Source organism: Furipterus horrens, unplaced genomic scaffold (genome assembly GCF_987537825.1).
Source record: "Furipterus horrens unplaced genomic scaffold, mFurHor1.1.pri manual_scaffold_3, whole genome shotgun sequence".
In the NCBI taxonomy this organism is placed as follows: Eukaryota; Metazoa; Chordata; class Mammalia; order Chiroptera; family Furipteridae; genus Furipterus; species Furipterus horrens.
The window spans coordinates 139252155-139268449 of NW_028327173.1; the positions used below are offsets into that span (position 1 = coordinate 139252155).

At 40.4% G+C, this 16295-nt stretch overlaps 2 protein-coding genes across 2 annotated transcripts; both read right to left on the minus strand.

The window, feature by feature from the left end:
- Nucleotides 1-879: 879 nt before the first annotated feature.
- RNASE6 (ribonuclease A family member 6) lies at nt 880-2270 on the minus strand. The gene is made up of 2 exons (XM_090271904.1): nt 2030-2270; nt 880-1656 (listed from the first exon to the last, which is right to left on the minus strand). Exon 2 carries the CDS (start codon nt 1649-1651, stop codon nt 1190-1192), a length of 462 nt encoding a protein of 153 aa, XP_090128030.1. The 5' UTR covers nt 1652-1656; nt 2030-2270; the 3' UTR covers nt 880-1189.
- Nucleotides 2271-12101: 9831 nt separating this feature from the next.
- On the minus strand, nt 12102-13178 carry LOC150016149 (epididymal secretory protein E3-beta-like). Its single transcript, XM_090271905.1, has 2 exons — nt 13136-13178; nt 12102-12771 (listed from the first exon to the last, which is right to left on the minus strand). Exon 2 carries the CDS (start codon nt 12751-12753, stop codon nt 12316-12318), a length of 438 nt encoding a protein of 145 aa, XP_090128031.1. The 5' UTR covers nt 12754-12771; nt 13136-13178; the 3' UTR covers nt 12102-12315.
- Nucleotides 13179-16295: the final 3117 nt, after the last annotated feature.

Sequence of the window (16295 nt, forward strand, 5' to 3'; positions counted from 1 at the left end):
CAGAAGCTATGATGGTTCAGGGGAATTTCTTTTATTGTACTTTTTATTACCATTTAATCCCCTTACATCCACCTCCCCACCACAATTGCCATTGTTGTCCACGTCCATGAGTCCTTTATCTTATTTGCACAATCTCTTCCCTCTCTCCCCTCCCCCTTAGTTGTCATCTTGCTCTCTGTCTATGAGTCTGTCTCTATTTTGCAGAGAATTTCTTGTACTAAGTGCATGCATGGTAGAAGCCAAGGATGAAGCAAAACTGTGAGGTGTGCTCATTAGGAACCAAAATGGTGACCATGCAAGGGGGAAGGCATTAGCCTGGGAAAGTCAGGGAAAGGAATTGGATTGGGGAAGGGCACAGGTCCTGGAGAATCCAGGAAAGGGGCTGGGTAGTCTGAAAGGAAGCCTGCTTTTTCCAGAAACCAAGTAAATGTATGTAAACTAAATGAAGAATCCAGTGCGCTCATCTCCTTTCTCTTGGGCATGTTTTTCTTGTTTTTTTTTTTTTTTTTTTTTTTTTTTTTTTTTCACTTCTTTTCTACTAAATTCTAAGGACCTCCACAGGACTTGCAATTAGGGGAGCAGTGAGCAGCAGCAGAGGACTTTCCTTTGGCCTCTGTAACTTCTTTTCCTGGGTCCATGCAGTCACTACCCTATAGCCTGCCCACTCTTGCTGCCTCTCTGTGCATGTGCTGTCACTTTTCAGTTTCTGCTCTAATAAATCTTGCCACTATCACTAAACTCCTCCCTGCTATGCAAGTATCCCTGAAATTCTTCTCCTGTGACACCACAGCCTATTTCCAGACCATCCCAGGGCAGACCTGTCTCAGCCTCGGTCTTCCTCTGATAACAAAAGGATTCACAAACATTCCTAATCACTCATTAGAATTCGGCAGAAAGGGTTTTATTGCTGTTAATACAATGCAACAAAGGTTGGCAAAAGTCCCAAGGTAAAAAATATGAAGGTCTGGGTCCTCCTTTGCTTTTTTCCTTATTGCCTTCCTTTGAAACACAGAGCTTCAAAGCAGAAAAGAATCTTATTTCTTTTTGTCCCAACTCTGATCTGGTGCCCTTGGCACTCTAGTTCAACCAATACCTTTTTATTTCTTCTATGAGAACCACGGAAATCAACAAAAGGTGGAAGAGATCATAAGAGAACCTGTGCCAAATGAGAGGAAAAGTGATGAAAACTTTAAACAGTCTTATCTAAGTGTACAGGAACCAAGTGATAGGGAGGGTCACTCTTCTGAGGAGGGTCACAGGCAATAATAAATAACTTGTATTGGGCAGCATCTTTGTAGCGGCAGTTAGGATACTTTCCTGCAGTAAGATCACAGTTAGTCATATTAACAGGATTTGGGCTCCGGTGACAATTTTTCCAACCATTCTTGCAGACAGTGCTGGGCGACTTACAGACAGCAGCCACATTCTGGAAGGAGTCGTGCAGAAAGGTGTTTTGAGGCTTACAGTGCTGAGTGTAATTATTGACACCATGCATTGCCTGGTTGCATTGGAGAGAGCTTGGCTGTATATGCTGAATTTCAAACCAGTGAGCTTTGGTGAGATTCTTAGGCAAAGCATAAAGTGGGCACACTGGCCCCCATAGTCCCAGCAGCAGTAGGAGAAGAGGAAAGTGTTCCAGATCTATCACCATCTTTTCTGTGTAGGAAGAGGGAAGATAATGGTAGTATTAAAGCAATAAAAGCAAAATCATTATTTATAACCATTTAGATTTTTATTGTGCCTTTTAAGATTTCATAGCTTTTTTTTTTTTCCAATCATTTTTCTCACCAAGTCTTACAATTCTATGATGAACCTGAAGCCCAGTGAGGGGGAATATGAAGAAGACCTTTCCTCTGATTGGTAGATCTAATTCTTCTCTTTGTCCTTTACAACTGTGTTTAATGGCCCCATGTCAGAAATCTTTTCTCTCCCCTCTTCCATCCTGAAATATTTACCCTCCACCTATTAGACCTGGACCTCCCAGCCATCTTCACTGTCCTAGTGTCCCCAGCCCAGAGGCTTCTCTTACCAGGCCTCCACACTTGGGCTTCCGCTGAGAACAGAGGCAGTAGTTAGTCGCAGGCTCAGAGGCTTTTGTAGGCTGATTTTTCCTCCTGCAAGTCACAGCTACCCATCTGCGGCAAAGGAAGAGGAATGTAGAGCTTGGAAGATAAATTTTTTATGGGTAGTGTGGATGAGATGCTTAGATCTTCAAACTTTCTGTTTAAAATGATATCGCTATCACTGTAGACACAGGAAGAATAAGCTTACTTAAAGAAACAGTGTGACTCAAAACACAGCTTTGAGGAACTGATCACTTCCTGATGTGGGTTGAGTGCTTCCTTCTTGATCTGAAGTGTCAGTTTCTTTAAAGTTCCACGATTTCAGTTTCTTAAGAGAAAATAGACTAAGTAAATCTGATATAATAGCTGCCAACTACTTGGTAATGTTGTGAGTTCCAACAACAGATTTAAGTGAATTGTTCATGTATGTGTACATTTATTAGATCAGATACTGGGCTACTCAGGTTCAGGAGCTTATGGAAGAGACAGGTAAAGAGCCAAATACATTATACGTTAATAAACATAAATAGCAATTACATCTCTGATGGAGGAAATGACAGGGGAGTAAGAGGAGATAGTGGAGAGGAGGGATCACTGGCGGGCACAACACCTGAAATGAGTTTTGAGTATTAATTAGAAGTTAGGTGAACAGAATGGTAAGGGCAGCCCCAAAAGGAAACGCTGTGTGAAGAGACCCACACACATGAAGAAGGGAAAATTCAGGGTATTTGCCTACTGAATCTGTTCTTACCTTTCCATTGGTACTATAATTCCCTTATTCGGAACCTTATTGCCTCATGGAGAGCTCACAGGAAAGCCTCCTACATGGACTCTCTACCTCTAGCTTCTTTTCCTTCCAACTTGTTCTACATCGTACTTGCAGATTAGTATCCCTTGAGCATAAGTATTATAGTGGAACGCTCCTGTCTAATACTTTTAATGGCTCTGATTATCTACAGGATAAAAAATGGTGTATGTTTATAACAAAATTACAGGAGACAAAGTTAATGTACCAAAATCAATTGCTTTCTTATGTATCAATAATGAATAATTCGAATTTGAAATTACAAAAAAAATGACAAACATTTACGTTAGCACCAAAGAAAAATAAAATATTTAATATAGAGTTTAATAAAAGGTATATAAGATTGCTATAAGGAAAGGTATAAAACTCTGAAAGAAAAAATAGGTTCAAGTAAATGGAGGGATATTTTAGGTTTATGGTGAAGGAAACCAGAATATGTCACCCCAAAATATGGCTCTTTGATATAAAAAGACATAAAAATCATTTTGTGTTGAAGGCAATTAAGAATCAGAAAATGCAGAAAAAATGCCCCCCTCTTTTCAGTCTAAAGGCAAAAAATAAATTATTTTATTGAAAATAGACTCTTTCTTTAAGTATATTTTATTGATTATGTTGTTACAGTAGTTCCAATTTTTTTCCCCTTTGTTCTCCTCTGCCCAGTACCCCACTTCCCTCCAGCAATCCCACCCCCCTTGGTTCATGTCCATGGGTCGTGCATATAAGTTCTTTGGCTCCATCCTTTTCTATATTCTTAACTTCCCCCTGTCTATTTTGTACCAACCAATTATGCTTCCTAATCCCTGCACCATTTCCCATTTCTCTCCCTTCCCCGTCCCAGCTGATAACACTCCAAATGATCCTCATACCTATAATTCTGTTCCTATTCTGGTTTGCTTAGTTGGATTTTGTTTTTATTTTTTAATTTGAGTTGTTGATAGTTGTGAGTTTGTTGTCATTTTAGTGTTCATAGTTTTGATCTTCTTTTTCTTAAGTAAGTCCCTTTGACATTTCATATAATAATGGCTTGGTGATAATGAACTCCTTTAGCATCACCTTGTCTGGGAAGCAATTCATCTGCCCTTCTATTTCAAATGATAGCTTTGCTGCATAGAGTAATCTTGGTTATAGGTTGCTTTTCCTCACGTTGAATACTGCTTGCCAGTCCCGTCCTGCCTGCAGAATGTCCTCTGAGAAATTAGCTGAGAGTCCTATAGGCATCCCCCCTGTAGGCAACTCTCCGCCTCTCTCTTGCTGCCCCCAGAACTCTGTCTTTATCTTTCACCTTTGGCATCTCAGTCATGATGAGTCCTGATGTGGTTGCCTCTGGGTCCAGTTCACCTGGGACCCTCCGTGGTTTCCAGACCTGTATGTCCATCATCTTCGCAAAATTTAGGAAGTTTTCCTCATTCTTTTTCAGTTCTTGCTCCTCATTCTGCACTGGTTGACTGTTTTTTTTCTTCCTTATGTTCCAAATAATTGATTTGAACTCTGATTTCCTTCTCTTCACCATTGGTTTTGTGTGGATTTTCCTTCATTTCACTTAGAATAGCCTTCACTTCTTCTCTTATGCGTTTGCCATACTCAAGCATATCTGTCAAGCCTGTGAGCGTCTTTATCACCAGCGTTTTGAATTCTTCATCTGTTAGGTTGTCTATCTCCTCATCTGTTAGGTTGGCTATTTCATCGTCGCTTAGTTCTCCCACTGGAACCTTGATACTTTTCTCCTCTTGGGCCATACTTCTCTGTCTCCTCATTCTGACAGGCTCCTGTGTTTGTTTGCCTCCATGTCCCAGGTAGAACTGTCACTCCTGTTACATTGTAAGGGGCAGAGCCTTAGGGATTTGTCAGTACAGGAAGACCTGTTTCACCACATTGTGGTGCTGTATGTGGGGGAGGGGTCCGAGAGGGAACAGTGCCATCTGCCCAACACTCGCCCCTTTTCCAAGCACCTCTCCCACTTCTGCACTGGACTGGCACTCCTCTAGCTGCTGCCCTGGCCATCGGTCCCAGAGTGGGTGGGTCTGCGGACATTCTAGGACCATGGGGGCCCTTTAAACAAGTGGACTCTGCTGAGACCAACAGTTTCTGCCTCCACCCCAAATCCAACTGGTCTGCACAGTCAGAAGCAATGTGGCTTGATTTTCCCTGGTGCTGGAACTGTGAGCTGCTAGGTCTGGTGAAGAGCTGGGAATGCTCCCCAGGTGTCCCTCCTGACTTTTTAAAACATGTGACTGTGCTTTCTGCCAGCCTGCTGCTGCCGCTGCTGCTGCCACCACACCGCATTGGCTCCGCCCCTTCTACCTGTCTGGATGAGTATTTCTTCTTTATATCTTTATTTGCTGGACTTCCATGCAGTTTAATTTTCTGGAACTTCTGGTTGTTTCTAGTTTTGAGGTAGTTTTATTTCTTCTTAGTTGTGGAGGGAGACATAGCATGTCTTTCTACCTCTCCATCTTGGCCGGAAGTTTAAAAATAGACTCTTAATCAGCCCAGAGAGGGCACCAGAGGAATCTGCAAACTAACTGTCATCTTTACCATTCACTACCCATAGACCAAACCCCTTTGCTTTTTCAATTCTTCAGAATGTTTTTATTCCTAAAAGGTATAAAAAGTTTCTGCTCTGGTCATTTCTTTGGGCCTTCATTTTCTCATGAAGGCTCCCATGTACATGTAAAAATTTAATAAAATTTATTGACTTTTTCTCTATTGATATGTCTTTGTCAGTTTAATTTTCAGAACCAGCCAGGGACCAAAAGAAAGTCAAAGAAAGTCAAAGAAACCTTTTTCTTCCCCTGTAATTCATAGGAAGAATCTAGGTTTGGTATCATAGACTTAGTATAAGTTATGCTATTTTGGGTCTGTGGTCTTCTTCTCCTTCTCCTTCTCCTTCTCCTCCTACTTCTCCTTCTCCTTCTCCTTCTCCTTCTCCTTCTTCTTCCTCTTCTTCTTCTTCTTCTTTACAATACCAAATGTAGGTTTAATACCTGATCTAATTGAAGTTTCAACTTGTTCCATAAATAATTTTATTCAACCAGTATGGAATTTTCTGGTCAAGCCCCAGTAAGGTAATCTGTCCAGAGGGTCTCTCCATCCTACACAGAAAGAAGAAGCAACAATAATAAAGCCCTTTCCCTTTTCTTCCCCCTAAGAAAAGATGTTCCAGCCCCCAAATAATCCTTTATTTTCTTCCATTATTACCTTTCTTGGCCCACCCTGTTTCCTGTAAAACCTTGCATTTTGTACAACCCCTTAGAGTACCCTCGTAGTTGCTAAATGGGATGCTGCCTGAGTCATGAATCATTCAATAATGCCAATTAGGTCTTCAAATTTACTCCCTTGAATTTAACGGATGAGAAGGATTACCATGAATTGGAGCCTACAGGCTTCTCAATGGTCATAGGACTAAACTGGGATACAAACAGAGCAGTGGCGACAAGTAAGAAAGAAGTTTCAGTGGTTGAAATGTGTATAGCATATTCCTGGGACTGTAACTGGCTACATATGACTACTGTTAAGAGAAAAGCGAGGTGACTGACAGGAGATGAGCCTAGAGAAGTGGCCATAAATCAGATTATGGAAGAAGTTATGTGTTTTACTAAAGAAAGTTGATGTTTCTTGAAGGGTATACACCTAGTATACATGGAAAATTCCAAAATTTGGGTGGTATTACCATACTTATAATAATGAAGATCACGAATGTTGCAGATAGTCTCTTCATTAGAGTTTTTGGTTGCAAGCAACACAAACCATTCTGAGATAAGTTAAGGGGGGGAAATGGAATGGTATTGGGAGTTGGGTGGGGGTTAATTGGAAGAATCTGGGAGAGATTACATATGAAAAATATAGCAGAAGGATTGGTCTTTGGAAGTAGCTGGAATCCAAAAATGGTCAGCTCGAGATCAGGGCCTAATGGGCATAAATCCACTTCAAATTTATATTTTAATCTTGCATCACTAGTTGATATTTGGACTCTGAATACAGTGTAGAGGAGAAAAGGAATTCTTTTCTTCTATCCTTCTAGGTTCTCCACTAAAGCCTCTGTAACAAAGGCAGATTAACAAGAGAAAAACAAACAGAAGTTATTAGCATGAATATTTCATACTATACATGAGAAAAACTCAGAGATGAGTAACTCAAAGAGATGGCTAGAACTTGGGCTTACAGACCATCTTAAGCTAAAACAAAGGAAGAATAGTATGGGAGAGGCGTATTATGAAAAGATGACCAGGAAAAGCCAGTAAATTAGGGCAAGTTTTGTTATGTAGATGTAACTCTCCATTAATAAGAGTTTCTTGTGACTTTAAGTTATCTTTTTCTTCCTGGTACAGAGAGGAAAACAACCTTATGAGTAGAAATTTTCTTTCTAACTAAATTTACACTACAAAAGTGTGGAATATTTTTATGAGTTTATTTGAGCCAAACTGACAACATATGCTGGGGATGGGGGGTGGGGCAGGATCTCAAATACTCTGGAGAATAACAGCTTCATTTATGCACTTGAAATTAAGGATGAAAAGTAAGGAAGACTTGGGAGAAGACGTGGTGGGGATTGGATTACATGATAGGTAACAAAATTTCTGTCCTCCTAATGGTGGTTAATTCTTATTTCAAAGGTAGATGCACACACTCACACACAAAATGACAGGGCTTACTTAAGTGACTTTTTACTAAAAAACTAATGCCTAGGGCTGACTATCCACCTTGACCTGCCCAGTTAGGAATTTATGATTACTTAACTCTATGAGGTTACTTTCCTTAGAACCCCATTTCTTCATCCACAAAAGGGTTGTTTATACTCTGCTTTCAGAGCTTCTTTTTTGTCTGTTTTTTCTCAAAATAATTCTTAAGTCAAAGAGGTATACTTTAGTGTAGTCTATTCTGGTTTCCTACAAGAGTGTCCATTTAGCTTAGCTTGACTCTCATGACCATCGTTTGGCTCTATAGAGGAGACTGGGGACCTTGATGGACAGCCTCACCAAACAGCATATGGAAAGGGAAGAGATGGTTCCCTAAAGGAAGTGAATATACAGCTATCCAAAGGGGCTAAGTGGATATAAGAAATCTTGAAAAACAACACAGGATATTTATACTAAATATCTCCTTAAGTCTATTTTTCTCTAACATTATTTTGAACCACCATTTTTAACCCTTTAATAAAGGCAACTTTTAAAGAGTTTTTCAGACTTCTGGCCAAGATGGAGGCCTAGACAGACATGATGTTCTCCTTCCACAACTAAGAAGGTATACAACTACCTCAAAACTAGAGACAACCAGAAGTTCTAGAAAACCGAGCTGTATAGAAGTCCCCCCCCCCCAAAAGATATGAAGAAGAAATACTCATCCAGACAGGTAGGAGGGGTGGAGATGGGACGGAGAGTATGTGGTGTGTTGGCAGCAGCAGCGGTGGCAGCAGCAGGTGGGCAGAAAGCATAGTTACTCGCACACAGCTCAGCTCATGGTTCCAATGCTGGGGAAAATAAAGCCTCATTGCTTCTGACTCTGAGAACCACTGAGTGTTGGGGCTGAGGAAGAAACTGCCAGTCTCTCAGTAGAGTTCACTTGTTTAAAGGGCCTCCATGGTCCTAGGACATCTGAAGACCCACCCACTCTGGGAATGATGGCCAGAGCAATAGCAGGAGAGGTGCCAGTCCGATTTGGAAGTAGGAGAAGAGCCTGGAAAAGGGGTGAGTGCTGAGAAAGCAGCATTGTTCCCTCTCAGACTCCTCCCCCAAATGCAGCACCACAACATGGTGAAATGGGTCAGTCATACTGACGAATACCTAAGGCTCCACCCCTTACAACATAAGAGATGTGACAGCTCTATCTAAGACACAGAGGCAAACACAGGAGCCTGTCAAGAGGGGGAGACAGAGAAGTATGGCCCAAAAGAGGGAATGGATCAAAGTTCAAATGGGAGAACTAAGTGATGAGAAAATAGCCAATCTAACAGACTAAGATATAGCCAACCTAACAGATGTAGAGTTCAAAACACTGGTGATAAAGATGCTCACAGGTTTGACAGATATGCTTAAGTATGGCAAACACATGAGGAAAGAGGTGAAAGCTATGCTAAATGAAATGAAGGAAAATCCACACAAAACCAATGGTGAAGGGAAGGAAACCAGGGTTCAAATCAATGATTTGGAACGTAAGGAAAAAAAAAAAACAGTCAATTAGTACAAAATGAGGAAACAAAAATTGAAAAAAATGAGGAGAGACTTAGGAATCTCTAGGACAACTTTAAACATGCCAACATCCAACACATAAGGATGCCAGAAGAAGAAGAGCAAGAAATTGAAAGCTTATGTGAGAAAATAATGAAAGAAAACCTCCCAAATTTGGCAAAGAAAATAGACATACAAATCCAGGAAGCACAGAGAGTTCCAAACAAGCTAGACCCAAAGAGGACCACACCAAGACACATCATCATTAAAATGCTAAAGATTCAAGATAAAGAGAGAATCTTAAAAGCAGCAAGAGAAAAGCAGACAGTTACTTACAAAGGGGTGCCTATAAGACTCTCAGCTGATTTCTCAAAAGAAACTTTGCAGGCAAGAAGCAACTGGCAAGAAGTATTCAAGGTGATGAAAAGCAAGGACCTACAACCAAGATTACTGTACCCAGCAAAGCTATCATTTAGAATGGAAGGGCAGATGAAGTGCTTCTCAGACAAGGTAAAGCTAAAGGAGTTCATCATCACCAAGCCATTATTATATGAAATGTTAAAGGGACTTAGTTAAGAAAAAGAAGATTAAAACTATGAACATTAAAAAGACAACAAACTCCCAACTATCAACAACAGAATCTAAAAGCTAAAAACAAAATCTGACTAAGCAAACCAGAATAGGAACAGAATCATAGGTATGGGGATCATTTGGAGGGTTATTAGCTGGGAGAAGGAAGGGGGATAAATGGGGAAATGGTGCAGAGATTAAGAAGCATAATTGGTTGGTACAAAATAGACAGGGGGAAGTTAAGAATAATATAGGACAGGGTGGAGCCAAAGAACTTATATGCATGACCCATTAACATGAACTAAGTAGGGTGGGATTGCTGGAGGGAAGGAGGTAGTGGGTGGGGGGTGCAAAGGGGAAAAAATTGGGACTACTGCAACAACATAATTAATAAGATATTCTTAAAATAAATAAATAAAAATAAAGAATTTTTAAAATGAGGAATTTGTGTAAATTTACTGCAGTAGACCAGAACAGACCACTGTAGGAGACAAAAATATGTTCCTTAAAATAAGCCACTACAATTTTTATTTTCTTTTTTTAATGTAGTTTTTCCATTACCATTTATTCTCTAAGTATGCTACTACATTTTGAAGCAGCACTTATCAAGCTATGAGAACAATCAGTATTCTTTGTATTTAAATTGATCATTGATGAAGAACTGCCCTGTTAACACTAATCTCCTGCAAGTATGGTTGATATAGGCCATTATCGAAGTGTTTGCTTATCCTCAGGTGTACTGAAAACTGCAAAGCTGAGGAGCTGCCCTTGGAACATGATAACCATGCTACATTCATTGGCTATTCATTGAGGTCTGAGTTGTAGGAAGGTGTGCAGTCACCTAATTGAATTTGTTGGTAATAATAGGGAAACTCAAAAGTTAAGGATTTTAGCTTCAGTTATGTCAATAGGCTTAAGTAATTAATGCATGTGGGAAGCTGTTATTCCCAGAACTGGAATGACCTACTAGACTTCATGACTTCAAGACTCCAGGAGGTTGACATGCAATTCAACCTTTGTGCCCCAGGGGGTCTATCTGAGCCACTGTATTCCAGGGAGGATAAAGAATTGTTGATCAGCGGATAAAGAAATATTAGAAAAATCTCTGTGGGACTGCAACTCTTATCTGATTAACCTTTTCTCAAACTCCTTACCTCTCCTTTTCTTCTTCCTATAAACAGGTCAGCTTGAGATGAGATGTTAAGATGAATTTTAGGGTACATAACCCCTATCTTCGCAGATTGCTGGCATCTGAATAAAGTATCCATAAAGATTCAATCTTTTTCTCTACTTATTGGTTCTGGTAGTGACATGCAGCATGAATGCTAACTTTTCTGGTTTCAGTACCATGGACTTTTCTCTAATTGTTTCAAGGCTGGAGTCATTTAACAATGCAGGAGGCTGAAGAACACAAGGTACTGTACTTTAATGTTTGGTATTTCTTCTCCCTATACCTGCCTTAGGCAAAATTATCTGAAGTTAATATGTTTCTTACTCTGTATCTTTCATCCTCATTTAGCAAACAGAATTCTAGTGAATTCTACTTACTTGTGTCCTCAACATTTCCACCTCCAATTTACTTTCTCTTCGTTCCAACAAAATTTAGGTCTTGAGCCTCATTCTTGAGAAAAGTTGCATTTTAATATTCTCCAGCCACACCCTATTTATCTGCAAAGTGAAAATGTTTATTATCAGATAAACTTAATTGTGTTGATACCTTCTATATGATGTATTGTTTCTCAGGAAATATAATGCCTTAGTCCAACTAAAATGCATTAGCTTCCTTAGAGATATTCTTAACAAACAAGTCCAGAGGGAACCTCGATCATTCTATAGCTGATGAAGAAGGTTCATTATAATTCTGGGAACTTTTACCCTTCATTCAGATGACAGCCTACTGTATTTTTACATTAGAAATCTCTATCTTCTGAAGCCAGGGAGAGTCAATGATTAATGGGCTCTTGTTATTTTGGTTTTATCAAAGTCAAAATTAAAGTACCAAGCCAAAGGATGGAAAAGGAAGAAAACCAAGGTAGACTGAACACATACTATGAGCCAGGATTGTACTACATGTTATACTCAATCAGCTCTGTCCACGCCCCGCAAGCTGAGTGAAATTCAGCATGTCAACACAATCAATGCATAGGTCACAACTTTTCCCCAGCTTAGCACATAAATATTTACATTCTCATCATACACATAACCATATTAGAAACATATAACACTCATCTTAAACCTATACACAGCACAAATCACATCCAAGCATAATCTATATCACACACACCTATAACACTTATACCAATCACAACACATACTCTGCACGTATAACATATATGAGTCACACACCTTGGAATAATATTATTTACTTAGGGAAGGGAAGATCATTCAACTTGGATAAGTATAAAAAGTCAATATCAGGAAAATTCCTGGGTTAGTCAAAAAGAGATGACATGTGAGCTGAATCTTTAACAAAAACAAAAGAAAAAAATGAAGGACTAATGCAGGTAAATGAGAACAGAAGGGTATTCCAGACAGATTACCAACAGAGGTGAAGTTATGTTATCAAGAAACCATGTGATACATAACTCTAAGTAGTTGGAAAACATTGGCACATAAATGCAAAATAGGGATTAGCAAGGGCTATTGATGTAGGCAGGGCCCACCTTCACTTGAGAAGCACTAACTCTAAAACCTGGAGGGGTGGGTAGACTTTCTAGTGGCTGATAACATCTAACAACCGGATGTCCTCTATGCTATCAACAAACCCATTCACGCCACAATGGAATTCAATGTAGCTGTAGCTCCTGTGCTCTTTGTAGCTCTTTTTGTTATTTCCTGGGTAGCATTTGAGTATTTTGAAGGGATACTGGGTCCATATGTATACATTCCTGTAGCGATCTCTCCAGTTCCTGACGCATACACGATCAATTTGGTGCCATAAGGTATAGATGAAGATGTGATAGTTGTCCTTTGGAGCTTCTCTTTCCCTCATGAGGTCATTGCATCTGTACTCACTGAAGTCCCAGCTTGTGCTCAGGTGGTGCTGTTTCATGAATTCCCTCCAGGAAAGCTTCTGTCTGTGTATCAGGAGCCCACATACAGAGAACAGCAGGAACAAGAGAGGACCTAGGACCTTTAGAGAAGACGACATCTTAGTGACCAGGGTCACCTGTGGATCCACATGGAAGAAAGAGGAAAGCATTATTGCAACAATGCCCTAGAGCTGAGCTCCATCTTAAAATTCCTTTCCCTGCCAATGTAGACACTTAGGCCCAATTTTAGCATTTGGTTCCAGACTAGAAGATAAGTCTCACTAGATAATAAAATGTATAAGAAGTGAAAATATGCTGGAGCCTAAGTGAGACAAGCACAAAAGTGTAAACAACAGGTGAAGTTTATCTTGGGAATTCCAAACACCTCCTTTCTGCCTGCTCTCCCACCCAGACCAAGGAGTGCTCTAGCTAGCTGTGTTCTGGGGTAGAAAGCGATTTGCATTTTAAGTTTTAGGTCTGTGAAGTAGAAAGGGCTATCACCTTTTAAGGAACGTAGAAGATAAGTAAAGGCTTGGGAGACATTTTCCAAGCAGGAAGGCTTATTGCCCTGAAATCACAGGCTGCAATTAAACGGACTCTGCAGATGGTGTTTATCTAATCTTGACTTCCCTATAACACTTCCCTAAAGTGTGTGTGAAACATCACTTCTGACTACCCATTTCCCTTCTCAGAGGTTATTTCCCTAATTATTATGACAAATGTTCTTGATTTGCCATTAAGAAATTCATCAAAAAGAAATGCTAGTTTTGAAATAATCTAAGGAACCAAGTACCAAGATTGAAAAACTACTTCATAGGAGCTACTCTGGTCAAAATCAGAGCCTTGAGATGTTTGAAAAAGTCTCCCCTTTAAATCATCTATCTGTCCTCAGTTACCACAAAGAGTTACCTGGCCCTACGGAAACTTGAACACACTTTTCAACTCTCAGAATTGCTGTCCTCAAATGAGACTAATAACAGCTCCCTCACAAACCTGTGAGAGTCTAATGAGATTTGTGTGAGAGCATTTTTGAGTGTCTCAAGGGCTACATCAGGCACAGAACAAGGGATAGACACATGCTCATCTGGGGCGCCCTAACCCTAGCTCAAATGGCCTAAAGAGGATGAGAAGAGCAGAATTCAAGCTGCTCCGATGTGTTATGCTTGAAAAGATTGGGAAGGAAGGGGTGTGTGTATCACTGATGTTAATGCTGAGTTGAACTAGTTGGATCTCTTTGCATTTTCAATTCTACCATTCAGAAGTTCAGTCAAGCCCCTTCCTGTGTTCCTGTGCCTTTTCCCCCAACCATCCTTAGTACCAACACTTATGACTCTAACTTGCCCTATTCAGATTCGGTACTCACCTACATTGCTGGTTGTAGTGGGGATCAATATGTGAATCTAAAGGGTAGAGAGTCTGTGTCCTTTCTCTTAGAGCCAAGAAGTCTGCAGCAGTAGAGAAAGGAATAGATGTGGGAGTTGCAGTGTTCCAACTGACTGGCCATGGTGGTGTGGGAGAGAGGCAGCCTTACTAGGAAACCTGTTTCTCTATCTTCTCATCCAGAACACTTGGGTTCACTCTGGGAATAGCCTGGAGCAAAGGTGTCATACATAAAAGACAGTCTCCTGGGTACAAAGGATGGCAAAGCCCTGGGGCAGGTGTTAAAGAACAAAATTCAACCAAGTAAATTTGAAGATCCAATTGGCCTTTTAAATCAATTCATCAATCAGGCAGCATCCCATCTAGCAACTAGAAAGGTGCTTTTATGAGTTGTACAAAATGGAAGGTTTTTATGGGCAAAAAACAAACAAACAAAAAAAGGATGGGTCTAAAAGTTAAAAGAGTGGATCATTTTAAGCAAGCTCACCTTCATTTAGGGGAAGGCAGGGGAATTTAGCAGGCTGATTACGTCGCCAGTGCTGATCAGGAATTGGTTTAAAATTTTACCTCTGAAAAAGGCTGAAATTGAAATTTGGTTAGTTACTCGGTTGGTGACACGACTTAGCAAAAGTGACTCACAATTTTACTTATGATTTTTCATGCTTATGATTTTTTTGACCTTACAAGGATGCAAAAGCAGTATGTATTCAGTAGAAATTGGCCAAGCTAAGCTATGATGTTCAGTAGTGTTGAAAAGAACAGACTCCTTGCCATAACTGTGTGAGAAATTCCCACAATAAAACACCAGGACACAGGACTTAAGCAGTAAATGAGGCAGTTCTTTATTCACGGATTTGCAAGTCGGGGCTCAGCCTAACAAACGGCGCGATCCAGGGCTTAAAGAAGACTGCTTTTTATCCTAACGCAAGGAACCCCCGCCCCCCACTTCCTCTCTGTTTTTCCCTGCTGGATACTCTGGAGTTACAATCTAACTGATTGATTAAATCAACTAAGGGTAGCAATTAGCTCATGAATAAATTTGCTTAACTTGCTGACCATGCATAATTCCCAGGTGATAAATATTCCATGATGGGTGCCCCTCATACTCTGGTTTATCTTTGACTGTTTATGTCTCCAGTCTCATATCTCCAGCCACAATTTCCCAGGTTATAAATATTCCTTAGCTTTGACAACCTGTGTCTTTAGCTTCTCTTGAAAGTTTTCTTAACCTGTTTACCACATTCTTTTTTGCTGCTAATCATTTCTTACTGGTTTGAGTGTCATTTTTAAAATCTGTATCTCACAGCTGGGTGAGTCAATTGATTGGAACATCGTCCTGTGCACCAAAATGTTGTGGGTTCGATTTGCTGTCAGGCTCCCTGGTCTGGGCGTGTATGGGAGGAACCAATTGATATTTCTCTCTCACAACAATGTCTATCTCTCTCTCTCTCTCCTTTCCTCTCTCTCATTAAAAAAAAAAAAAATCAATGAACATATCCTCAGGTGAGAATTAAAAATAAATTAATTAAAAGAACAGAGTCCAAAACAGTTGAAAATGGGTTCACTTTTGGTAACCATTTGAGGTAATAAATATGTTAATTACCTTGATCGTAGTGATTATTTCACACTGCATATGCGTACTGAATCAGGTTGCACATCTTAAACAATGTATATCTGCTGTAATGCAAATGTTTTCAGTTTCATCCTTTCACATACACATACTCTCTCTCTTACACACCAGACACACAATTTCCTTTTTAGATGCTGGTGTCATCATACATCTCTGTTACACAATTTGTTTCAAAATACATTGTCCTTGGTACTTGTTGTTAATTCATTCTGGAACTGATGACGAGCGCTAAAACCCAGGGTCCCCAACCCTCTGCGAGTGGAACCTTACTGGGTCGTGGCGTGTTAGTAACCAGGCCACAAGCAAAGCTTGCCTGAGCTCCGCCTCCTGTACACTTCCCTCCCCATCCACAGGTGAGCTTCGCTGGCCTGGGCTCCCCTTCCACTCCCCCCACCATCCACAGCAAGGGAGTGAAGCTCACCTGAGTTCCGCCTCCTGACCCTCCATTTGGTATTCCATGAAACTAATCCATGGTGCCAAAAAAGTTTGGGGACCACTGTTGAAATCCATGAGTACTGAGCAAGCCCTGGGTGGTGAAGCATTTTCTCTGGCGGGGCAGCATCGTGACTCACAAGTTCTAGCAAATGTGATGAATGGAGGCAAGCACAGAGGCTGAAACATTTTTTTCTCATCAGAATGCGATGAGTACAG

What these genes read in the sequence shown, in the direction of transcription:
- RNASE6 (XM_090271904.1), bottom strand. Translation starts at nt 1,651, where the DNA reads ATGGTGATAGATCTGGAACACTTTCCTCTTCTCCTACTGCTGCTGGGA.
- LOC150016149 (XM_090271905.1), bottom strand. Translation starts at nt 12,753, where the DNA reads ATGTCGTCTTCTCTAAAGGTCCTAGGTCCTCTCTTGTTCCTGCTGTTC.